At 44.4% G+C, this 19,994-nt stretch overlaps 1 protein-coding gene across 1 annotated transcript in view; it reads left to right on the top strand.

The window, feature by feature from the left end:
- The window catches only part of LOC126210429 (luciferin sulfotransferase-like), a 111,635-nt gene that overhangs the window by 84,311 nt on the left and 7,330 nt on the right, over nucleotides 1-19,994 (top strand). The window contains exons 5-6 of the mRNA XM_049939660.1: nucleotides 1,013-1,133; nucleotides 13,235-13,329. Coding sequence (XP_049795617.1) covers nucleotides 1,013-1,133; nucleotides 13,235-13,329 — 216 coding nt within the window. The remainder of the gene's footprint in view (nucleotides 1-1,012; nucleotides 1,134-13,234; nucleotides 13,330-19,994) is intronic.

Below are 19,994 nucleotides of genomic sequence, written 5' to 3' on the forward strand. Positions count from 1 at the left end.
GGTTACCCTTGACGCTGCATCACAGACAGGAGGGTCTGTGATGGTGTACTCAACGACGAACCTGGGTGCACGAATGGCAAAACATTTTTTCGCATGAATCCAGTTTCTGTTTACAGCATCATGATGGTCGCATCCGTGTTTGGCGACATTGGAAGTGTGTATACGTCATCGCCATACTGGCGTATCACCCGGCGCGATGGTATGGGGTGCCATTGGTTACACGTCTCGGTCACCTCTTGTTCGCACTGACGGCACTTTGAACAGTGGACGTTACGTTTCAGATGTGTTACGACCCGTGGCTCTACGCTTCGTTCAATCCCTGCGAAACCCTACATTTCAGCAGGATAATGCACGACCGCATCATGCAGGTCCTGTTCGGGCCTTTCTGGATACAGAAAATGTTCGACCGCTGCCCTGGCCACCACACTCTCCAAATCTCTCACCAATTGAAAACGTCTGGTCAATGGTGGCCGAGCAACTGGCTCGTCACAATACGCCAGTCACTACTGTTGATGAACTGTGGTATTGTGTTGAAGCTGCATGGACAGCTGTACCTGTACACGCCATCCAAGCTCTTTTTGACTCAATGCCCAGTCGTATCAAGGCCGTTATTACGGCCAGAGGTGGTTGTTCTGGGTAGATTTCTCAGGATCTATGCCCCCAAATTGCGTGAAAATGTAATCACATGTCAGTTCTAGTATAATATATTTGTCCAATGAATACCCGTTTATCATCTGCATTTCTTCTTGGTGTAGCAATTTTAATTGCCAGTAGTGTAGAAGTGTTTTATAGTTACAGAAAGTTAACAGTTTATAAAGTTATATTTCATGTGGTAATCTGTGACAAGATGTCAGATACAAACAACATTTTCCCTATGGTGGCCACCTTATCCAGCTTTCCACAATTTTTTCGTCACAGATTTTCGTATTTTTTTAAAAATATCCTGAGCACAAACTTTGATTAATTGATCTTCTTGAGGGGTGGGTCACTGTGCTGATATCCTTTCTTTCAGATCATCTACGTCGTCCGCAACGTGAAGGATACCATTGTTTCCTACTACCACCACTACAACCTGTGGAGCGACGTTTCCATGTCGCTGGATGAGTTCGCGCAGTTCTTCACTGAAGACTTACGTAAGTAGTCTCTTGGCAGGATCTTTTGCCTATCTATTCATTCATTCAGTTACCGTGTCTGCATATCCCGCGAAGGAGGGCAATCTTTATGTTTGTGGAACGAGTCATCGTGTACGTTACACTGAGGAGGCAAAAGTCATGGGATACCACCTAACACAGTGTCGACTTCTTTTTGCCCGGCTTAGTACAACAGCTCGACGTGGCATGGACTCAACAAGGCGCTGTAAGTCACCTGAAAAAGTACTGAAACATACGAGGGTCACTCCAAAAGAAACGCACACTATTTTTTTTAAAAAAATCCATCTTTTATTCTACATGTTTGAATGTTTTACAGTGTGTAGATACATCCTTTAGGAACAATATTTTCATTTCTCCACATAATTTCCATCCCTCTCAACTGCCTTACGCCATCTTGAAACCAGCGCATGTATACCCTCACGGTAAAATTCTGGCCAACCTGTTGGAGCCACTGTTTGGCAGCGCGCACAAGGGAGGCATCATCTTCAAAACTTGTTTCACGAAGAGAGTCTTTCAGTTTACCAAAGAGATGATAGCCACATGGAGCCAGGTCAGGACTGTTAGGCAGGTGTTCCATCCGAGTTTTGCGATCGTTTCCATGGTTTTTTGACTGACATGTGGCCGTGCATTGTCGCGCAACAGCAAAACATCTTGCGGGTGTTTCAGTGTTGTCCATCCGAGTTTCGCGATCGCTTCCACGGTTTTTTGACTGACAATTGGCAGTGCATTGTCGTGCAACAGCAAAATATCCTGCTTTTGCCGATGTGGTCGAACACGACTCAGTCGAACTTGCAGTTTCTTCAGTGATGCATCTGTCAACAGTCACCAATTCGTTAACTCTCGCACACTGTCTGGAGTGTGTGCAGTACGAGGCCTGCCGCTGCGAGGACAATCCTCAATATTGCCGTGCCCACTTTCATCATGTAACCTGCTTGTCCACCAACTAACCGTACTGCGATCGACAGCAGCATCTCCGTACACCTTTTTCAACCTCTTGTGGATGTTTCCCACTGTCTCGTTTTCACAGCACAGGAATTCTATGACAGCACGCTCCTTCTGACGAACGTCAAGTGTAGCAGCCATCTTGAAGACATTCTGTGACGGCGCCACTCACGGGAACAGGTTGAACTAAGTTTGAAAACAAGCGGGAAGCGTGTATCTGCACACTGTAAAACTTTCACAAATGCAGAATGAAAACTGTATTTCTACAAAAATAGTGTGCATTTCTTTTGGAGTGATCCTCGTAATTGCCAAAGTGTTGCCTGTGCATGATTTTATGCAGAAAGTGGCCTCACGATTATATCCGTTAAATGTTTGTTGCGATTCATGTCGGGCGATCTGAGTGGCCAAATCATTCGTTCGAACTGTCCAGAATGTTGTTCAAACCAATAGCGAAAACTGTGGCCCAGTGACACGGCGCATTATCATCCATAAAAATTCCATCGTTGTTTGGAAACAAGAAGTCTGTGAATGGCTGCAAATGGTCAACGATCGGTTCCATGTAAACACAGTCCAGGCCATTACGGGGCCACCACCGGCTTGCACAGTGCCTTGTTGCCATCTCGGGTCCATGGCTTCGACTGCGCCACTCTCGAACTCTGCTATCAGCTGTTACAACTGAAATCTGGACCAGGGCTGGTTTTCCATTCGTCTGGGCTCCATCCGATACGGTCACGAGCTCAGGAAAGGCACTGCAGGCGATGTGCTGTCAGCAAAGGCACTCGCGTCGGTTGTCTGCTGCCACAGCCCATTCACGCCAAATTTCGTCACACTGCTCTAACGGATACGATCGTCGTACATCCCACATTGATTTCTGACAGTTCTACACAAACGCCGCTGCTCTCGGTCGTTAATTTAAAGCCATCGGCAGCTGTGTTGGCGCACTCTTGACACTGTGGTATTCCGTAACTATTTACGAAATGGAATGTCCCAAGCATCTAGCCCCAACTACCATTCTGAGTTCAAAGCGTGTTAATTCCTGTCCTGGGGCCACAATCACCTCCGAAAACTTTTTACATGAATCACCTCAGTGCAAATTACTGCTCCAGTAGTGCACCACCCTCTTATACCTTGCGTATGCGATACCACCGCCTTTTTTTTCTTGATGTGTCTGTAATTCGTGTCTGTCTCTTTTGTTTCCCAATTCATCAGACATGGTAACTACACCAAAAACAACGCACACACAACGATGGCAACGAAATACGTTTCATACACGGTACTCGCAAACGCTACTGGATCTTTTCGTGGGAGATATGATTCAGTATATTTCGTTTATCATCATCACAGAGATCAGCCTACATTAGAGAACATACAGCGCTGCGTGAGGCCAAAAATTTTGAAGTCAGCAAACCACTGTTGCGTCTGGTTCTGCAGAGTTATAATTATGGCGGACTAATGCAGAGTGGTGACATAAAGTAGTGCTTAAAATACTGAATGGGGCGAATAAAAGTGGCCTGGAGAACAGCGAACGAAGTAACACAGCAGAGGAAACGAAATGCAGTACTAACCTGACTATAGCACATGTTGAAAGTGACCATCATTCATCTCTTGGCGCTTTTGGGCCCTGGTCAGCAAGTCGCTCAAGGTGGATCGAAACTGGACTGCTGGAATTGCTGCAGTCTCATCTGAAATGTTCTGCTGCAGTTGTTGAAGATAAGAGACTTGTTCCCATACACCTTAGAAACCTTAGACAGATCAGGAGACCTGGATGGCCAGCTAGAAGCCTTAGATACGGTAGACAGATCAGATGACCTACACAGACAGCTAGACACCTTAGACAGATCAGGTGACCTGGATGGCCACCTAGACACATTAGACAGATCAGGTGACCTGGACAGCCAGTTAGACAGATCAGGTGACCTGGATGGACAGCTAGACAGACAGATCAGGTGACCTGGATGGCCAGCTAGACAAATTAGACAGATCAGGTAACCTGGATGGTCAGCTAGACACCTTAGATACCTTAGACTGATCAGGTAACCTGGATGGCTAGCTAGAAACCTTAGACAGATCAGGTGACCTGGATGGCCAGCTAGACACAGACAGATCAGGTGACCTGGACAGCCAGCTAGACACCTTAGACTGATCAGGTAACCTGGATGGCCAGCTAGACACCTTAGACTGATCAGATAACCTGGATGGCCAGCTAGGCACCTTAGACAGACCAGGTTACCTGGATGGCCTGCTAGACACCTTGGACAGATCAGGTTACCTGGACAGCCAGCTAGACACCTTAGACTGATGAGGTAACCTGGACGGCTAGCTAGAAACCTTAGACAGATCAGGTGTCCTGGATGGCCCGCTAGACACCTTAGACTGATCAGATAACCTAGATGGCCAGCTAGACACCTTCGACAGATCAAGTTACCTGGACAGCCAGCTAGACACCTTAGACTGGTCTGGTGACGACCAGCTACCTTAGACAGATCTGGTGATCTGGACGGCCAGCTAGATATCTTAGACAGATCAGGTGACCTGGATGGCCAACTAGGGCCATGACCAGACTGATCTAACTACTCTATCAGACTCGGAGATCGTGTAAATGTGTTCCAAGGTTTGGCTCGCTGTATGGACAGCTGCTCCATCCTGTTGGAAGTAACTGTAGTCTTTCCCTCCTCCGTTAAAGTTGCCAGTGGTTTCAAATGGCTGGCAATGTAACTCGCTAAACTCTGTGTCTGATGAAAGAAGATGGGGCCAATAGTGGAGCGTGCAGATAGTGCACACCAAACTTCAACTTTCTGATCATGCAGTGGTGTTTCGTGGAAGGTGTGCGGATTCACCGCTGCCCAAAACTTGTGGTTCTGTGAGTAGACATAACCACTCAGGTGAAACCAAAATTAATCAAACATAAAGATCAGATCCATGTCCAAGCCATTCATTGTTATCTCAGCGAACAGCCACTCACAAAACTGGAGGCGCTGAGGAGAATCTGCTGGTTTGATGTACGAACAACAGGCACTCGCTAGGGAGACACGTGCAGGAGTAGGTGGAGTGTTCATATGCAAGATCGATGTGATATGCCGTTCTCTTGCAAGAGGTATCGTATTGATTTGGCAGGTCTCTGAAGCATTTTCTGGTGAACTGCAGGCACATTCTCTGGTGTGCGGGCAAATTTAGAAATGTTTTTAGACTTGCTCAAAACAGATCCTGTCTGACGTCATTTTCGGACAAAGCGTTTGCATGACACTCTTTGCTACCACTTTGACACCATTAAACTTCTCAGCAAACAAGTGACCACACCGTTTCCACGACTTTGTCACATAACTTAAAACAACCACCGCTGCTTCAATGTGAGTACCATCATCCATTTCAACCCACTCTTGACACAGCCCGAACTATGCTCTGAAACGGTGTGCATCACATGGCGCGCGTACATGTCGTGTGCGCGTCACAGGCTGTGGTTGTACGCATACATTCACGCCCAGTCGTGTCAGTTCGTCTGGGCCATTTATATTTGCCCCACCCTGTACATTACTGCTGAGTGGAAGATCATCAGATGTTTTCAAACATTTTGGATTTAATTTTTTATCAATTCATCATTTTAAATCTAATTTTTTCTAATACTTTGCAACGTCGTTTTCATCATTGTTTTGACGTTTTTATTTACTCTTATTTTTTCTTCCTATCACGCTTTTTTCGTTTGGAATCTGCCTGTCTTCTCTATACTGTGTAACTAGGTGTCCACCAGGACTGTACATCGATAGGTAATCCATCAGTTCTTATATCCAGTATGTGGATAGTTTCAGCTAACCAATAAAACGAGAAACTGCACTTTCCCTGTAGCGCAGTAACTGACATTTGTCTGAGTTTACTTGTGGAGGTTAGCCTCCTCGCTTTGCGCAAAGCGAGCGGGATTAATACACTGTAGCCGCAAAGAAACTGGTGTGGGCATGAACGTTCAAATACAGAGATATGTAAACAGACAGAATACCGCGCTGCCGTCGGCAACGCCTATGTAGGACAACAAGTGTCTGGCGCAGTTGTTAGATCGGTCACTGCTACTACAATGGCAGGTTATCAAGATTTAAGTGAGTTTGAGCGTGGTGTTATAGTCGGCGCACGACCGATGGGACATAGCAAATGGTTCAAATGGCTCTGAGCACTATGGGACTCAACATCTGTGCTCATCAGTCCCCTAGAACTTAGAACTACTTAAACCTAACCAACCTAAGGACATCACACACATCCATGCCCGAGGCAGGATTCGAACCTGGGACACAGCATTTCCGAGGTAGCGATGAAGTCGTGATCTTCTCGTACGACCATTTCACGAGTGTACCGTGAATACCGGTAATCCGGTAAAACATCAAATCTCCGACATCGCTGCGGCCGGAAAAAGATCCTGGAAAAACGGGACCAACGACGCCTAAACAGAATCGTTCAACGTGAGAAAGTGCAACCACTCCGAAGATTATTGCAGATTTCAATGCTGGGCCATCTACACGTGTCAGTGTGAGAACCATTCAACGAAACATCATCGATATGGGCTTTCGCACCCGAAGGCCCAATCGTATACCCTTGATGACTGCACAACACAAAGCTTTACGCCTCGCCTGGGTCCGTTAACACTATCATTGGACTGTTGATGATTGAAAACATGTTGCCTGGTCGGACGAGTCTCCTTTCAAATTGTATCGAGCGGATGGACATGTAGAGGTATGGAGACAACCTCATGAATCCATGGACGCCACATGTCAGCAGTTGACTGTTCAAGCTGGTGGAGGCTCAGTAATGGTGTCGGGCGTGTGCAGTTGGAGTGATATGGGACAGATGAGATTTTCACTCTGTAGCGGAGTGTGCGCTGATATGAAACTTCCTGGCAGATTAAAACTGTGTGCCGGACCGAGACTCGAACTCGGGACCTTTGCCTTTCACTGGCAAGTGCTCTACCAACTGAGTTACCCAAGCACGACTCACACACACTCCGCTGCAGAGCGAATATCTCATTCTGGAAACATCCCCCAGGCTGTGGCTAAGCCATGTCTCCGAAATATCCTTTCTTCCAGGAGTGCTGGTTCTGCAAGGTTCGCAGGAGAGCTTCTGTGAAGTTTGGAAAGTAGGAGACGAGGTACTGGCGGAAGTAAAGCTGTGAGGACGGGGCGTGAGTCGTGCTTGGGTAGCTCAGTTGGTAGAGCACTTCCCCGCGAAGGTCCCGAGTTCGAGTCTCGGTCCGGCACACAGTTTTAATCTGCCAGGAAGATTGATATGGGACACCTGACACGTCTAGATACGACTCTGACAGGTGAAACATACGTAAGCATCCTGTCTGGTCACCTGCACCCATTGATGTCCATTGTGCATTCCGATGGACTTGGTAAATTCCAACAGGACAATGCGAACCCCACACGTCCAGAATTCCTACACAGCAGCTAGAGGAACATTGTTCCGCTGGCCACCAAACTCCTCAGACATGAACATTATTGAGCATATCTGGGATGCCTTGCAACGTGCTGTTCAGAAGAGATCTCCACCCCCTCGTACTCTTACAAATTTATGAACAGCGCTGCAGGATTCATGGTGTCAGTTGCCTCCAGCACTACTCCAGACATTAGTCGAGTCCATGCCAGGTCGTGTTGCGGCACTTCTGCGTGCTGATATTAGGGGTCCTGCAGAAAGTGTCATCACTTCTGTCTCTATGCTGTTCATTTTTGGAACACAATCTACGATCAGCTTAGAGACTTCAGTGATGACGCTTTCTGCAGGATCTGACCATCATTTTGCAGGACAATGCTCAAGCACAAACAGTGCAAGCTGTTACTGATTTGCTTGACTGATGGGGCTGGTAAGTGCTATATCACCTACTGCACTCCCCTGACTTAAGCCCTCGTGAGTTCAATTCGATTTCTAAACTGAAGGAAACACTTCACGGCATACGAGGTGTGGCTAGAAAAAAACCGGACTAGTACTGGTGAAACAATAAAACGAATACAATAAGGCTGAAAGTCGCGTGGCCTGTCACGTGACTCTCGCTCCGCCTACTGCTCGAGTTTCATCTGCCTCCTGCACTCAGTCTGCCCGTGGCGTCTGTTTTAAGTAGTTGACGTTTTGTCTGTGCGTCGGAAAATGTTGAGTGTACAGAAAGAATAGCGCGTTAACATCAAATTTTGTTTCAAACTAGGAAAATCTGCAAGTGAAACGTTTGTAATGCTACAACAAGTGTACGGCGATGATTGTTTATCGCGAACACAAGTGTTTGAGTGGTTTAAACGATTTAAAGATGGCCGCGAAGACACCAGTGATGACACTCGCACTGGCAGACCATTGTCAGCAAAAACTGATGCAAACATTGAAAAAATCGGTAAACTTGTTCGACAAGATCGCCGTTTAACAATCAGAGCAGTGTCTGAGTTAACAGGAGTTGACAAGGAAAGTGTCGAACAAGTTTACCGATTTTTTCAATGTTTGCATCAGTTTTTGCTGACAATGGTCTGCCAGTGCGAGTGTCATCACTGGTGTCTTCGCGGCCATCTTTAAATCGTTTAAACCACTCAAACACTTGTGTTCGCGATAAACAATCATCGCCGTACACTTGTTGTAACATTACAAACGTTTCATTTGCAGATTTTCCTAGTTTGAAACAAAATTTGATGTTAACACGCTGTTATTTCTGTACACTCAACATTTTCCGACGCACAGACAAAACGTCAACTACTTAAAACAGACGCCACGGGCAGACTGAGTGCAGGAGGCAGATGAAACTCGAGCAGTAGGCGGAGCGAGAATCACGTGACAGGCCACGCGACTTTCAGCCTTATTGCATTCGTTTTATTGTTTCACCAGTACTAGTCCGGTTTTTTTCTAGCCACACCTCGTACAAATTGGTCGGGCAATAGACCGCGCCGATCGAACTGCCAACACAACAGGCACTGCTAAGAGTATCCTACGACTTCCACATTGTTGGCAACGGGTTATAAACAATGCTGGTGACTACTTTGAAGGTCAGTAAAACTTTGAAACATGTATCTATTTTGTACGAGCTGTAAATAAATAGTTGCCACTATTAAAGTTCCAACCCTCGCATCAAGCCGGAATTCAATCGCTTGCCACACATGCTGCAACATGTCTAGTGTGATTGTGCCAGCGGCAAGTCTGATGCGTTGTTGCAATGTCACAGTATCGGATACCACTGTTTTTTATAATCTTTCACGGACCCCAAAAGAAATAAACCTGAGAGGGTAATGTCAAGTGACTTTGGGGGGCCATGGAATTGCGTCGTCTCTGCCAACCGCCTGTTGCGGAAGATTTCAATTTAAAAAAATAGAGGGCTTTTAGAGCCGAATGAGGCGGAATGCCAACTTGCTGAAAGACAATGGTATCTAGCATATCCTGTAGCTGGGGAACGGCATAATTCACCAACATACTTCGGTAAACATATCCACATACATTGCTTTCGAGGAAGAAACACGGGCCAACCACTCGATCACACATTAACATACACACACATTAAGCTTTGCACTGTCGTTGATGTATTCTCATTCGCCATAAGGATTTTCTGATCCCCAGATCCGGGCATTATCGCTGGTAACTGAACCACAAACGTGAAATATAGCCGCATCGGAAAACCAAACACGCTTCAATAAATCGTTGTCCTCAACGAAACGGTTCAGCATGTCCATCGCAAATTGTTCGCGATTTGGGTTATCATCTGGTTGCAAATGCCTGAACAATTTGTACCTTGTAGGCATACAATTTAAGATCTTAGCGAAACATTTTGCGCACTGCACTCTTTGCCACTTAAAGCTCGCGTGAAGCTTGTCTACTTGACTCCTGTGGCGGCTCCGCAGGTGCGACTTGAGCAGCCTGCACAGTCTCATCCGAAACAGATGGTCTGCCGCTGCTTGTCCGTTTCTGAACCGACCCCGTTGATAAAAAAGTTTCCATCCATGACTTGACATCAGGTGCTTTCTTTCCATGATGGAACACAAACTTTCTATGGATGAAGAAATTGACGAAATGTATGACGAGATAAAAGAAATTATCCAGGTAGTGAAGGGAGACGAAAATTTAATAGTCATGGGTGACTGGAATTCGTCAGTAGGAAAAGGGAGAGAAGGAAACATAGTTGGTGAATATGGATTGGGGGGAAGAAATGAAAGAGGAAGCCGCCTAGTAGAATTTTGCACAGAGCATAACTTAATCATAGCTAACACTTGGTTCAAGAATCATAAAAGAAGGTTGTATACCTGGAAGAATCCTGGAGATACTAAAAGGTATCAGATAGATTATATAATGGTAAGACAGAGATTTAGGAACCAGGTTTTAAATTGTAAGACATCTCCAGGGGCAGATGTGGATTCTGACCACAATCTATTGGTTATGAACTGCAGATTGAAACTGAAGAAACTGCAAAAAGGTGGGAATTTAAGGAGATGGGACCTGGATAAACTGAAAGAACCAGAGGTTGTAGAGAGTTTCAGGGAGAGCATAAGGGAACAATTGACAGGAATGGGGGAAAGAAATACAGTAGAAGAAGAATGGGTAGCTCTGAGGGATGAAGTAGTGAAGGCAGCAGAGTATCAAGTAGGTAAAAAGACGAGGGCTAATAGAAATCCTTGGGTAACAGAAGAAATATTGAATTTAATTGATGAAAGGAGAAAATATAAAAATGCAGTAAATGAAGCACGCAAAAGGGAATACAAACGTCTCAAAAATGAGATCGACAGAAAGTGCAAAATGGCTAAGCAGGGATGGCTAGAGGACAAATGTAAGGATGTAGAGGTTTATCTCACTAGGGGTAGGATAGATACTGCCTACAGGAAGATTGGAGAGACCTTTGGAGAGAAGAGAACCACTTGTATGAACATCAAGAGCTCAGATGGCAACCCAGTTCTAAGCAAAGAAGGGAAGGCAGATAGGTGGAAGGAGTATATAGAGGGTTTATACAAGGGCGATGTACTTGAGGACAATATTATGGAAATGGAAGAGGATGTAGATGAAGATGAAATGGGAGATAAGATACTGCGTAAAGAGTTTGGCAGAGCACTGAAAGACCTGAGTCGAAACAAGGCCCCGGGAGTAGACAACATTCCATTAGAACTACTGATGGCCTTGGGAGAGCCAGTCATGACAAAACTCTACCATCTGGTGAGCAAGATGTATGAGACAGGCGAAATACCCACATACTTCAAGAAGAATATAATAATTCCAGTCCCAAAGAAAGCAGGTGTTGACAGATGTGAATATTACCGAACTATCAGTTTAATAAGTCACAGCTGCAAAATACTAACGCGAATTATTTACAGACGAATGGAAAAACTGGTAGAAGCGGACCTCGGGGAAGATCAGTTTGGATTCCGTAGAAATGTTGGAACACGTGAGGCAATACTAACCTTACGACTTATCTTAGAAGAAAGATTAAGAAAAGGCAAACGTACGTTTCTAGCATTTGTAGACTTAGAGAAAGCTTTTGACAACGTTAACTGGAATACTCTCTTTCAAATTCTGAAGGTGGCAGGGGTAAAATACAAGGAGCGAAAGGCTATTTACAATTTTTACAGAAACCAGATGGCAGTTATAAGAGTCGAGGGGCATGAAAGGGAAGCAGTGGTTGGGAAAGGAGTGAGACAGGGTTGTAGCCTCTCTCCGATGTTATTCAATCTGTATATTGAGCAAGCAGTAAAGGAAACAAAAGAAAAATTCAGAGTAGGTATTAAAATCCATGGAGAAGAAATAAAAACTTTAAGGTTCGCCGATGACATTGTAATTCTATCAGAGACAGCAAAGGACTTGGAAGAGCAGTTGAACGGAGTGGACAGTGTCTTGAAAGGAGGATATAAGATTAACATCAACAAAAGCAAAACGAGGATAATGGAATGTAGTCAAATTAAATAGGGTGATGCTGAGGGGATTAGATTAGGAAATGAGACACTTAAAGTAGTAAAGGAGTTTTGCTATTTAGGGAGTAAAATAACTGATGATGGTCGAAGTAGAGAGGATATAAAATTTAGACTGGCAATGGCAAGGAAATCGTTTCTGAAGAAGAGAAATTTGTTAACATCTAGTATAAGTGTCAGGAAGTCGTTTCTGAAAGTATTTGTATGGAGTGTAGCCATGTATGGAAGTGAAACATGGACGATAACCAGTTTGGACAAGAAGAGAATAGAAGCTTTCGAAATGTGGTGCTACAGAAGAATGCTGAAGATAAGGTGGGTAGATCACGTAACTAATGAGGAGGTATTGAATAGGATTGGGGAGAAGAGAAGTTTGTGGCACAACTTGACTAGAAGAAGGGATCGGTTGGTAGGACATGTTTTGAGGCATCAAGGGATCACAAATTTAGCATTGGAGGGTAAAAATCGTAGAGGGAGACCAAGAGATCAATACACTAAGCAGATTGAGAAGGATGTAGGTTGCAGTAGGTACTGGGAGATGAAGAAGCTTGCACAGGATAGAGTAGCATGGAGAGCTGCATCAAACCAGTCTCAGGACTGAAGACCACAACAACAACAACCACACAACACGCTGAGTTTTCTCCTGGCGGGACGATGTAACTCACACAGCGCTCCTTGTAGCGAAATTGTTGAATGAGGCACACCTGTACAGGAAGTTCATAGGTTCCCTAGTAGCCCTATAGCAAAACAAAAAGAAATTGTTACCATTCTAAATACGTTTTAAAATAAAATCCGTGAAATACAGGCTTCAACTGCAACCAAAGTAATCCAGTATGACGTCTGCTACGGAAGTGATCATACATCTCATAGTCCACATTCCCCTCCACGACCAGAAAATTAGACGCTTCTGATGCTGGCTTCCACGCTTGGGGAATGCTCCACAACGCGAAATTCCACATTTTGACGTCACAAAACTCGTCGACTTTCATGCCCATGTTCACTGTGAGGACAGATTAGAGCCATACATAGTATTCTGTAGGCATTCAGTTTGAAAGTACCTTTCTGTGTTCCTTCCACTTCAACTGACTATCATTGTTCATTCCTAGGAATTTTGTATTTGTTACATAACCTATAGCAGTGCAATCTACATTTAATTAAAAAGTGTCATTTTCTCCTCTTCAGACTTAAATCTGTTGTATTTATTGTCCTTATGTTAAATGCATCTTTATGATGTGTGGTGTTACCTGCTTTCAGCGATGTACAACCCTTTCTGGACTCATGTCCTAGACTTCTGGAACATCAGGAACGAGTCAAACGTCCTCTTTTACAGCTATGAAGATATGAAGACGGTAAGTACATATCATCATAAATTAGCCAACCTGCGCCGGCCGCTGTGGCCGAGCGGTTCTTGGCGCTTCAGTCTGGAACCGCGCTGCTGCTACGGACGCAGGTTCGAATCCTGCCTCGGGCATGAATATGTGTCCTGTCCTTAGGTTAGTTAGGTTTAAGTAGTTCTAAGTCTAGGGGACTGATGACCTCAGATGTTAAGTCCCATTTGAACCATTTTTGAACCTGCTTTACAGTCTGCACTGAAAAAAGGTCTTTTGTCGCCAATAACATAGTGTATATACCCATCACTGCACCCTTAGAGCAAGAACCAGTGAAGAAAAATCGAAGCAGTATGTTATAAATTCATCGATAGATGTCTACGTAGTAGCCCCTACGCTGCCCTAACTCAAATCAATAACATTCGAAGCAGTAAAAAAAATAAAATAAAATAAAAGTTCACGTTATGAAGAAAACAAACAGAATATACAGCAGTTCTCATTTACCCAGCCAGGCCTCAGCAAAGGTTTAATACATCTCTACCATTTTTCAGACATTTAAATATTGTTGAACCCCCTCATAAGAACGAAAATTATTAACGAATTAATTGTTTAGACAGTTTCGTAAGGTTTTTTGCTGAGGTACTACGCTGTAAGATATCAAGGCCCTCGGTGATTAGAACGTACAAGTACACAGTGGGTACATAGTAGTTATTTCATATCTACGCCTATAACCAAATGGATAACCAGGTGCATAGTACACCATCCCCGTTGAATGCATGTCTAATGGCTTCAAAGGGCAGAAAATCCGAATGTCAGTATTTTATACAATTATTGACAGAATCAAAGAAGCACTTGCCCGCGAAAGGCAATGGTCCCGAGTTCGAATCTCGGTCGGGCACACAGTTTTAATCTGCCAGGAAGTTTCAGAATCAAAGAAGTTCAAATACTTCACAATCTGCTCATTAAGAGGTGTAAACGCATGGATCTAACACTTCGTATGAATATGTAATGGAATGATCATATAGGCGCTGTTGTGGATAGCGCAGGCAGTAGACTTTGGTTTATTGGTAGAATGCAATTAGTCTGCAAAGGAGGTTGCTTACAAATTACTCGTGCGGCCCATCCTAGAATACTGCTCGAGTGTGTGGGACCCTTTCCAGATAGGACTATAACAGGGGATACTGAAATATACAGGGAAGGGCTACACGAATGGTCACAGGCTTATTTGACCCGTGGGAGAATGTCACAGAGAGAGATACTGTTGAAACTGAACTGGCGGATGCTTGAAGATGGACGTAAATTATCCCAAGAAAGCTTGTTTACATAATTTAAAGAACCGTTTTTAAATTATGACTCTATGAAAATACTACAAGCTCCTACACATCGCAGTAGGGATCATAAGGATAAGATTGGGTTAATAAAGCACACACAAAGGTATCTAAAGAATCATTCCTCCTGCGCTCCATACGTGATTGGAACGTAATAATTTGTGGTACTTTAGGACGCAGCCTCTGCCACGCACAATATAGATGCAGATGTTGAAAGTGTAGCTAGATCAAATGTTCAAATGTGTGTGAAATCTTGTGGGACTTAACTGCTAAGGTCATCAGTCCCTAAGCTTACACACTACATAACCTAAATTATCATAAGGACAAACACACACACCCATGCCCGAGGGAGGACTCGAACCTCCGCCGGGACCAGCCGCACAGTCCATGACTGTAGCGCCTGAGACCGCTCGGCTCATCCCGCGCGCAGAGTAACTCACAGCACGAAAATGAGCCACGCCATATTCGTCCAGTATTTGAAACTGCAGTTAGCGATTTGCAACAAACTTTAAAACGTTTCTAAATTTTTCTCGCTTACGTGCTTAACAACAAATATTTATTACATTCACTCATTTGTGAGGCAAACAGACGTTTCAAGCTGGTTTGTACATGAGAGTTCGATTCTCTTAAGGATTCGGGGTAGGTGTTTACTGATGAATTACTAAATGGAGAATGTGCATTATGTACGATCATGAAATTTGGCCACCTGAACATTCGTAAAAATATAGAATAAGAATCATACATCCAAGTCTTACTGTTCAGTCTTTCTAAACACTCAGCAACCTCTGTTTACACACACAATTACTAATCCTTTCACTCCTGGACTCTTACACCTTATTACGGTAAGTTCAAAATGGTTCAAATGGCTCTGAGCACTATGGGACTCAACTGCTGAGGTCATTAGTCCCCTAGAACTTAGAACTAGTTAAACCTAACTAACCTAAGGACATCACAAACATCCATGCCCGAGGCAGGATTCGAACCTGCGACCGTAGCGGTCTCGCGGTTCCAGACTGCAGCGCCTTTAACCGCACGGCCACTTCGGCCGGCTTACGGTAAGTGATAGCAACGGTAAAAGTTAAGCAAAATATGAGAAATACTTGCAATAATACATAAAATGGAATTTAAAAAGTGTTCTAAAACAACATGTATAAATGGGGAAAAGCATTTAATGGTTCAAATGGCTCTGAGCACTATGGGACTAAACTGCTGTGGTCATAAGTCCCCTAGAACTTAGAACTACTTAAACCTAACTAACCTAAGGACAGCACACAACACCCAGCCATCACGAGGCAGAGAAAATCCCTGACCCCGCCGGGAATCGAACCCGTGAACCCGGGCGTGGGAAGCGAGAACGCTACCGCACGACCACGAGATGCGGGCAGCATTTAGTGCAGAGTGTAACATATAGAGCTGCAACAAAAAACTGATTGTTCCATGCTCATACGCCAGAAAAGCTTCCAGTGCTAACGAATTTTTAAAAAATCGAAAAATGTCATACGAACTTTGGCGTGTTGCTGTACGCCTACGTAAGCCAACGACAAAGACTGGCAACCTGGACAATGTGGTTTTCGTTCTTTTCTTCCCACATCGTCCATTCCCTACCGGTGAGAGCTGGCACGGTTGTTGCTCTTAACACATCAGAAACTAAGTTACACTTGTCTCCCAGCGCTAATACCAGTTCGTCTTGTCGGAAGAGAGTACATGTTACGGGCTTCCTGCAGACACGGTTTTCCTGCGGTACATACACTGAAGCGCCAAATAAACTGGTCTAGGCATCCGTATTCAAGTACAGAGAGATGTAAACAAGCAGACTACGGCGCTGCGGTCGGCAACGCCTGTATAAGAAGACAAGTGTCCGGCGCAGTTGTTAGATCGGTTACTGCTTCTAGAGTGGCAGGGTATCAAGATTTAAGTGACTCTGAACGAGGTGCTACAGTCAGCACACGGGCGATGGGACACAATCTCCGGGGTACCGATGAAGTGCGGACTTTCCCGTACGACCATTTCACGAGTGTACCGTTAATATCAGGAATCCGGTAAAACATGAAATCTCCGATATCGCTGCGGCTAGAAAAAGATCCTGCATGAACGGGACCAACGACGACTGAACGACTGTCAACGTGACAGAAATGTAACACTTCCGCAAATTGCTGCAGATTTCAACGCTGGCCGTGAACAAGTGTTAGCGAGTAAACCATTCAAAGAAACGTCATCAATATGGCCTTTCGGAGCTGAAGGTCCTCTCGTGTACTCTTGATGGATGCGCGAAAAAGCTTTACGACTCGCCTGGGTCCGTCAACACCGACATTGGACTGTTGATGACTGGAGACATGTTGCCTGGTCGAACGAGTCTCGTTTCAAATTGTATCGGCTAGATGGACGTGTATGGGTATAGGGATAACCTCATGAACCCATGGAACTTGTATGGCAGGAGGGGACTGTTCAAACTGGTGGAGGCTCTTTAATGGTGTGGGGTGTGTGCAGGTGGAGTAATATGGGACCCCTGATACGTCTAGAAACAACTCTGACAGATAACACGGACATAAGCGTCCTGTCTGATCACCTGCATGCATTCATGCCCATTGTGCATCCCAATGGACTTGCAACACCCCACACGTCCAGAGTTGCTAGAGAGTGGCTCCAGGAACACTCTTCTGAGTTTAAACACCTTTGCTGCCCATCAAACTCCTCAGACATATCTGGGACGCGTTGCAAGGTGCTGTTCAGGAGAGATCTCCACCCCCTCGTACTCTTACGGATTTATGCACAGCGCTGCAGGATTCGTGGTATCAGTTCCCTCCAGCACAAGTTCAGATATTAGTCGAGTCCATACCACGTCGTGTTGCGGCACATATGCGTGCTGGTGGCGGCCCAACACGATATTAGGTAGGTTTACCAGTTTCTTTGGCTGTTCAGTGCATAACATGTGCATCGCTCTGCGAGAGTGAAATGGCATGGCGACTGGAAACGAACTGGAGAGTTGAAGTACACGAGACAGCACGATTCTTGAGGGCAAAACGTCTAAACTGCACACAAAGGGTATATGCACCAAATTCAATGTCGCAGCCAGCCGTACTGAAATAGTGCCAAGTCCGCATGGAGTAAGTGATGATAGTCGGAAAGCGCAGAACTTGTAATAAGCAATATGAAATTTCCATCTCATCTTTTCGTTGAGCTAAAACAACATCGGGGGAGGGGGGGGGGGGGGGGGGCAGGGAGAACAGATTTCCTAACGATGAGGACCAACACACAACAATTCTCGAAAGGAGCCAATTTCTATTGTCGAGGACTTTGTCGATTAGCAGAAAGATCCAACCGTTGTTTACAGAGACTTGCTAACTTGCGTGAAAAGTGTGTCACGTATCTGTGCCAGTCTGATTTGTAGTGCGACATTCAATAAAAGTCACTCGCCGAGCGAGGGGGCGCAGCGGTTAGCAGACGGGATTCGCATTCGGGAGGACGACGGTTCAAACCCGCGACCGGCCATCCTAATTAGGTTTTCCGTGGCTTTCCTAAATCGCTTCAGGCTTTTTTGAAAGGACACAGCCAACTTCCTTCCCCATCTTTCCCTAATCCGATGGTCCCCTCCCCCAAATCAAACCACCAAACGTCACTTGGCCTGCCATAATAATGTGTATCTCACCTTCGTAAGTCCCCTCGAAGAGCTATATGCGCCACTAAACTGGGATTTGGTGCGAAAGGAGACCCAAATGGGCATGATTGGGAAGGGATTTACAGTTTAAGTATTCGCCTGATAACCAAGGGGCACATCCCATGAGCTAGTTCGGAATCGTTTTATTGAATCTACGTTAAAATTTGTCTGTTGTTGTAGCAGACGGAATCAAGTGTGTGTGTGTGTGTGTGTGTGTGTGTGTGTGTGTGTGTGTGTACGTACGCGCGCGCGCTTTCTCTCTCTCTCTTTCTTTCTTTCTTCTCTTCCGGTATTTTTTTGCTTCAGGAATATTTTGAGGCACAGTTTAATTGGACTCATATCTTCATTCGCAATTTCCCGCTAGTTGTATTTTTCAGAATTATGGTACAAATATTTCCTAAAGTTTATAAAGCATTGCTCTAATTTTTTCTGTAACTTGCAATAGTCCATACTTATGTAGGAAACCTACGCTTTATTGCAGAATCAACTAAATTATAGAAAAAATAACATTTTTACTAGGAAGCAAAATTATAAAAATTGAAATGTAAGATGTGATATTTTTTTACCCTTGTGATATACATAATAGGTGGAAGTAAATAGGTCTAGTACCTCAGCCATCGTGTCATGCATATCTGGTAAAAATCTAGTCTCCTTCGAATGTATAACATTGGATTAAATGGTACCTCAATTTGAGGAAGCATTTTGGAAAAAAAGTGCATCAATTTCTTTGTAATTTTTAATAACCCTAAGCAGGTTCAAAAATAATCAAAATACTTCTAATCTGTTTACAAAGTGTGCTGCATTGCCTGGCATCAACAAAAAATCTGTAAAACGTATACATTATAAACAAATAGGTGCTGAGTTTTACATAATATTGAGCCGGAAAAGTACCCTGCATCCTTAAGGTCGTTTCTTCGGCAGTCACCAAGAGTAACTTCACTGACACCGCATTTGAGAAGAAATTTTTTTATTGTTCTCCTTTGTCAGATCGTTTCTTTTCTTTGTTATAGTACTCTTTTTAGAAGGCAAACAATCAGCAAACAAAACGAAACACAATACTGTCTGTACCGACAGTGACAAACCTAAAGCAGTACTTTTCCGCAAAGGGTTTGCGTGTGAACAAATAAATAGGTGGTATCTGAGCGAACAGAAGTAACAGATCGAAGGTCGATACGCAGTACAATAGTTATTTTATTTCAGTTTGTTTATTTTATGAGGCTCGGATTTATGGGAAACTCGTAATTCCGAGACTCGAAACATCGAGACTCTACTGTTTTATCTTCCTTAAATCATTTAATGACGTCCGGCGTCTCCTCATACCTTTCAGCCGGCGGTACTCTCTCAATGCAGCACTGTGATTGCCGCTGTCCACAAAAAAACAGTTTCACTAACAGCACACGCCCACACGGTCTCTCTTCTCAACATCCACACTGTCACTCACGTTATGGCTAGTCAAATGACAGCGTGGATGTCATACAATGTACAGCGCCACATTGACACCTTGTGGCCACAATTGAAACAAATTTATTTTACAACGTAAATCGGTTCCGCATTAATGCATTAGCACATCTACCAAGTTATATATCTACATCTATATTCTGCAGACCACTGTAAGATGCATGGCAGAGGATGCATCCCATTGTACCAGTTATTAGGGTTTGTTACTGTTCCATTCACGTACGGAGCGGGGAAAGAATGATTAT

Source organism: Schistocerca nitens, chromosome 10, assembly GCF_023898315.1.
Source record: "Schistocerca nitens isolate TAMUIC-IGC-003100 chromosome 10, iqSchNite1.1, whole genome shotgun sequence".
NCBI lineage: Eukaryota > Metazoa > Arthropoda > Insecta > Orthoptera > Acrididae > Schistocerca > Schistocerca nitens.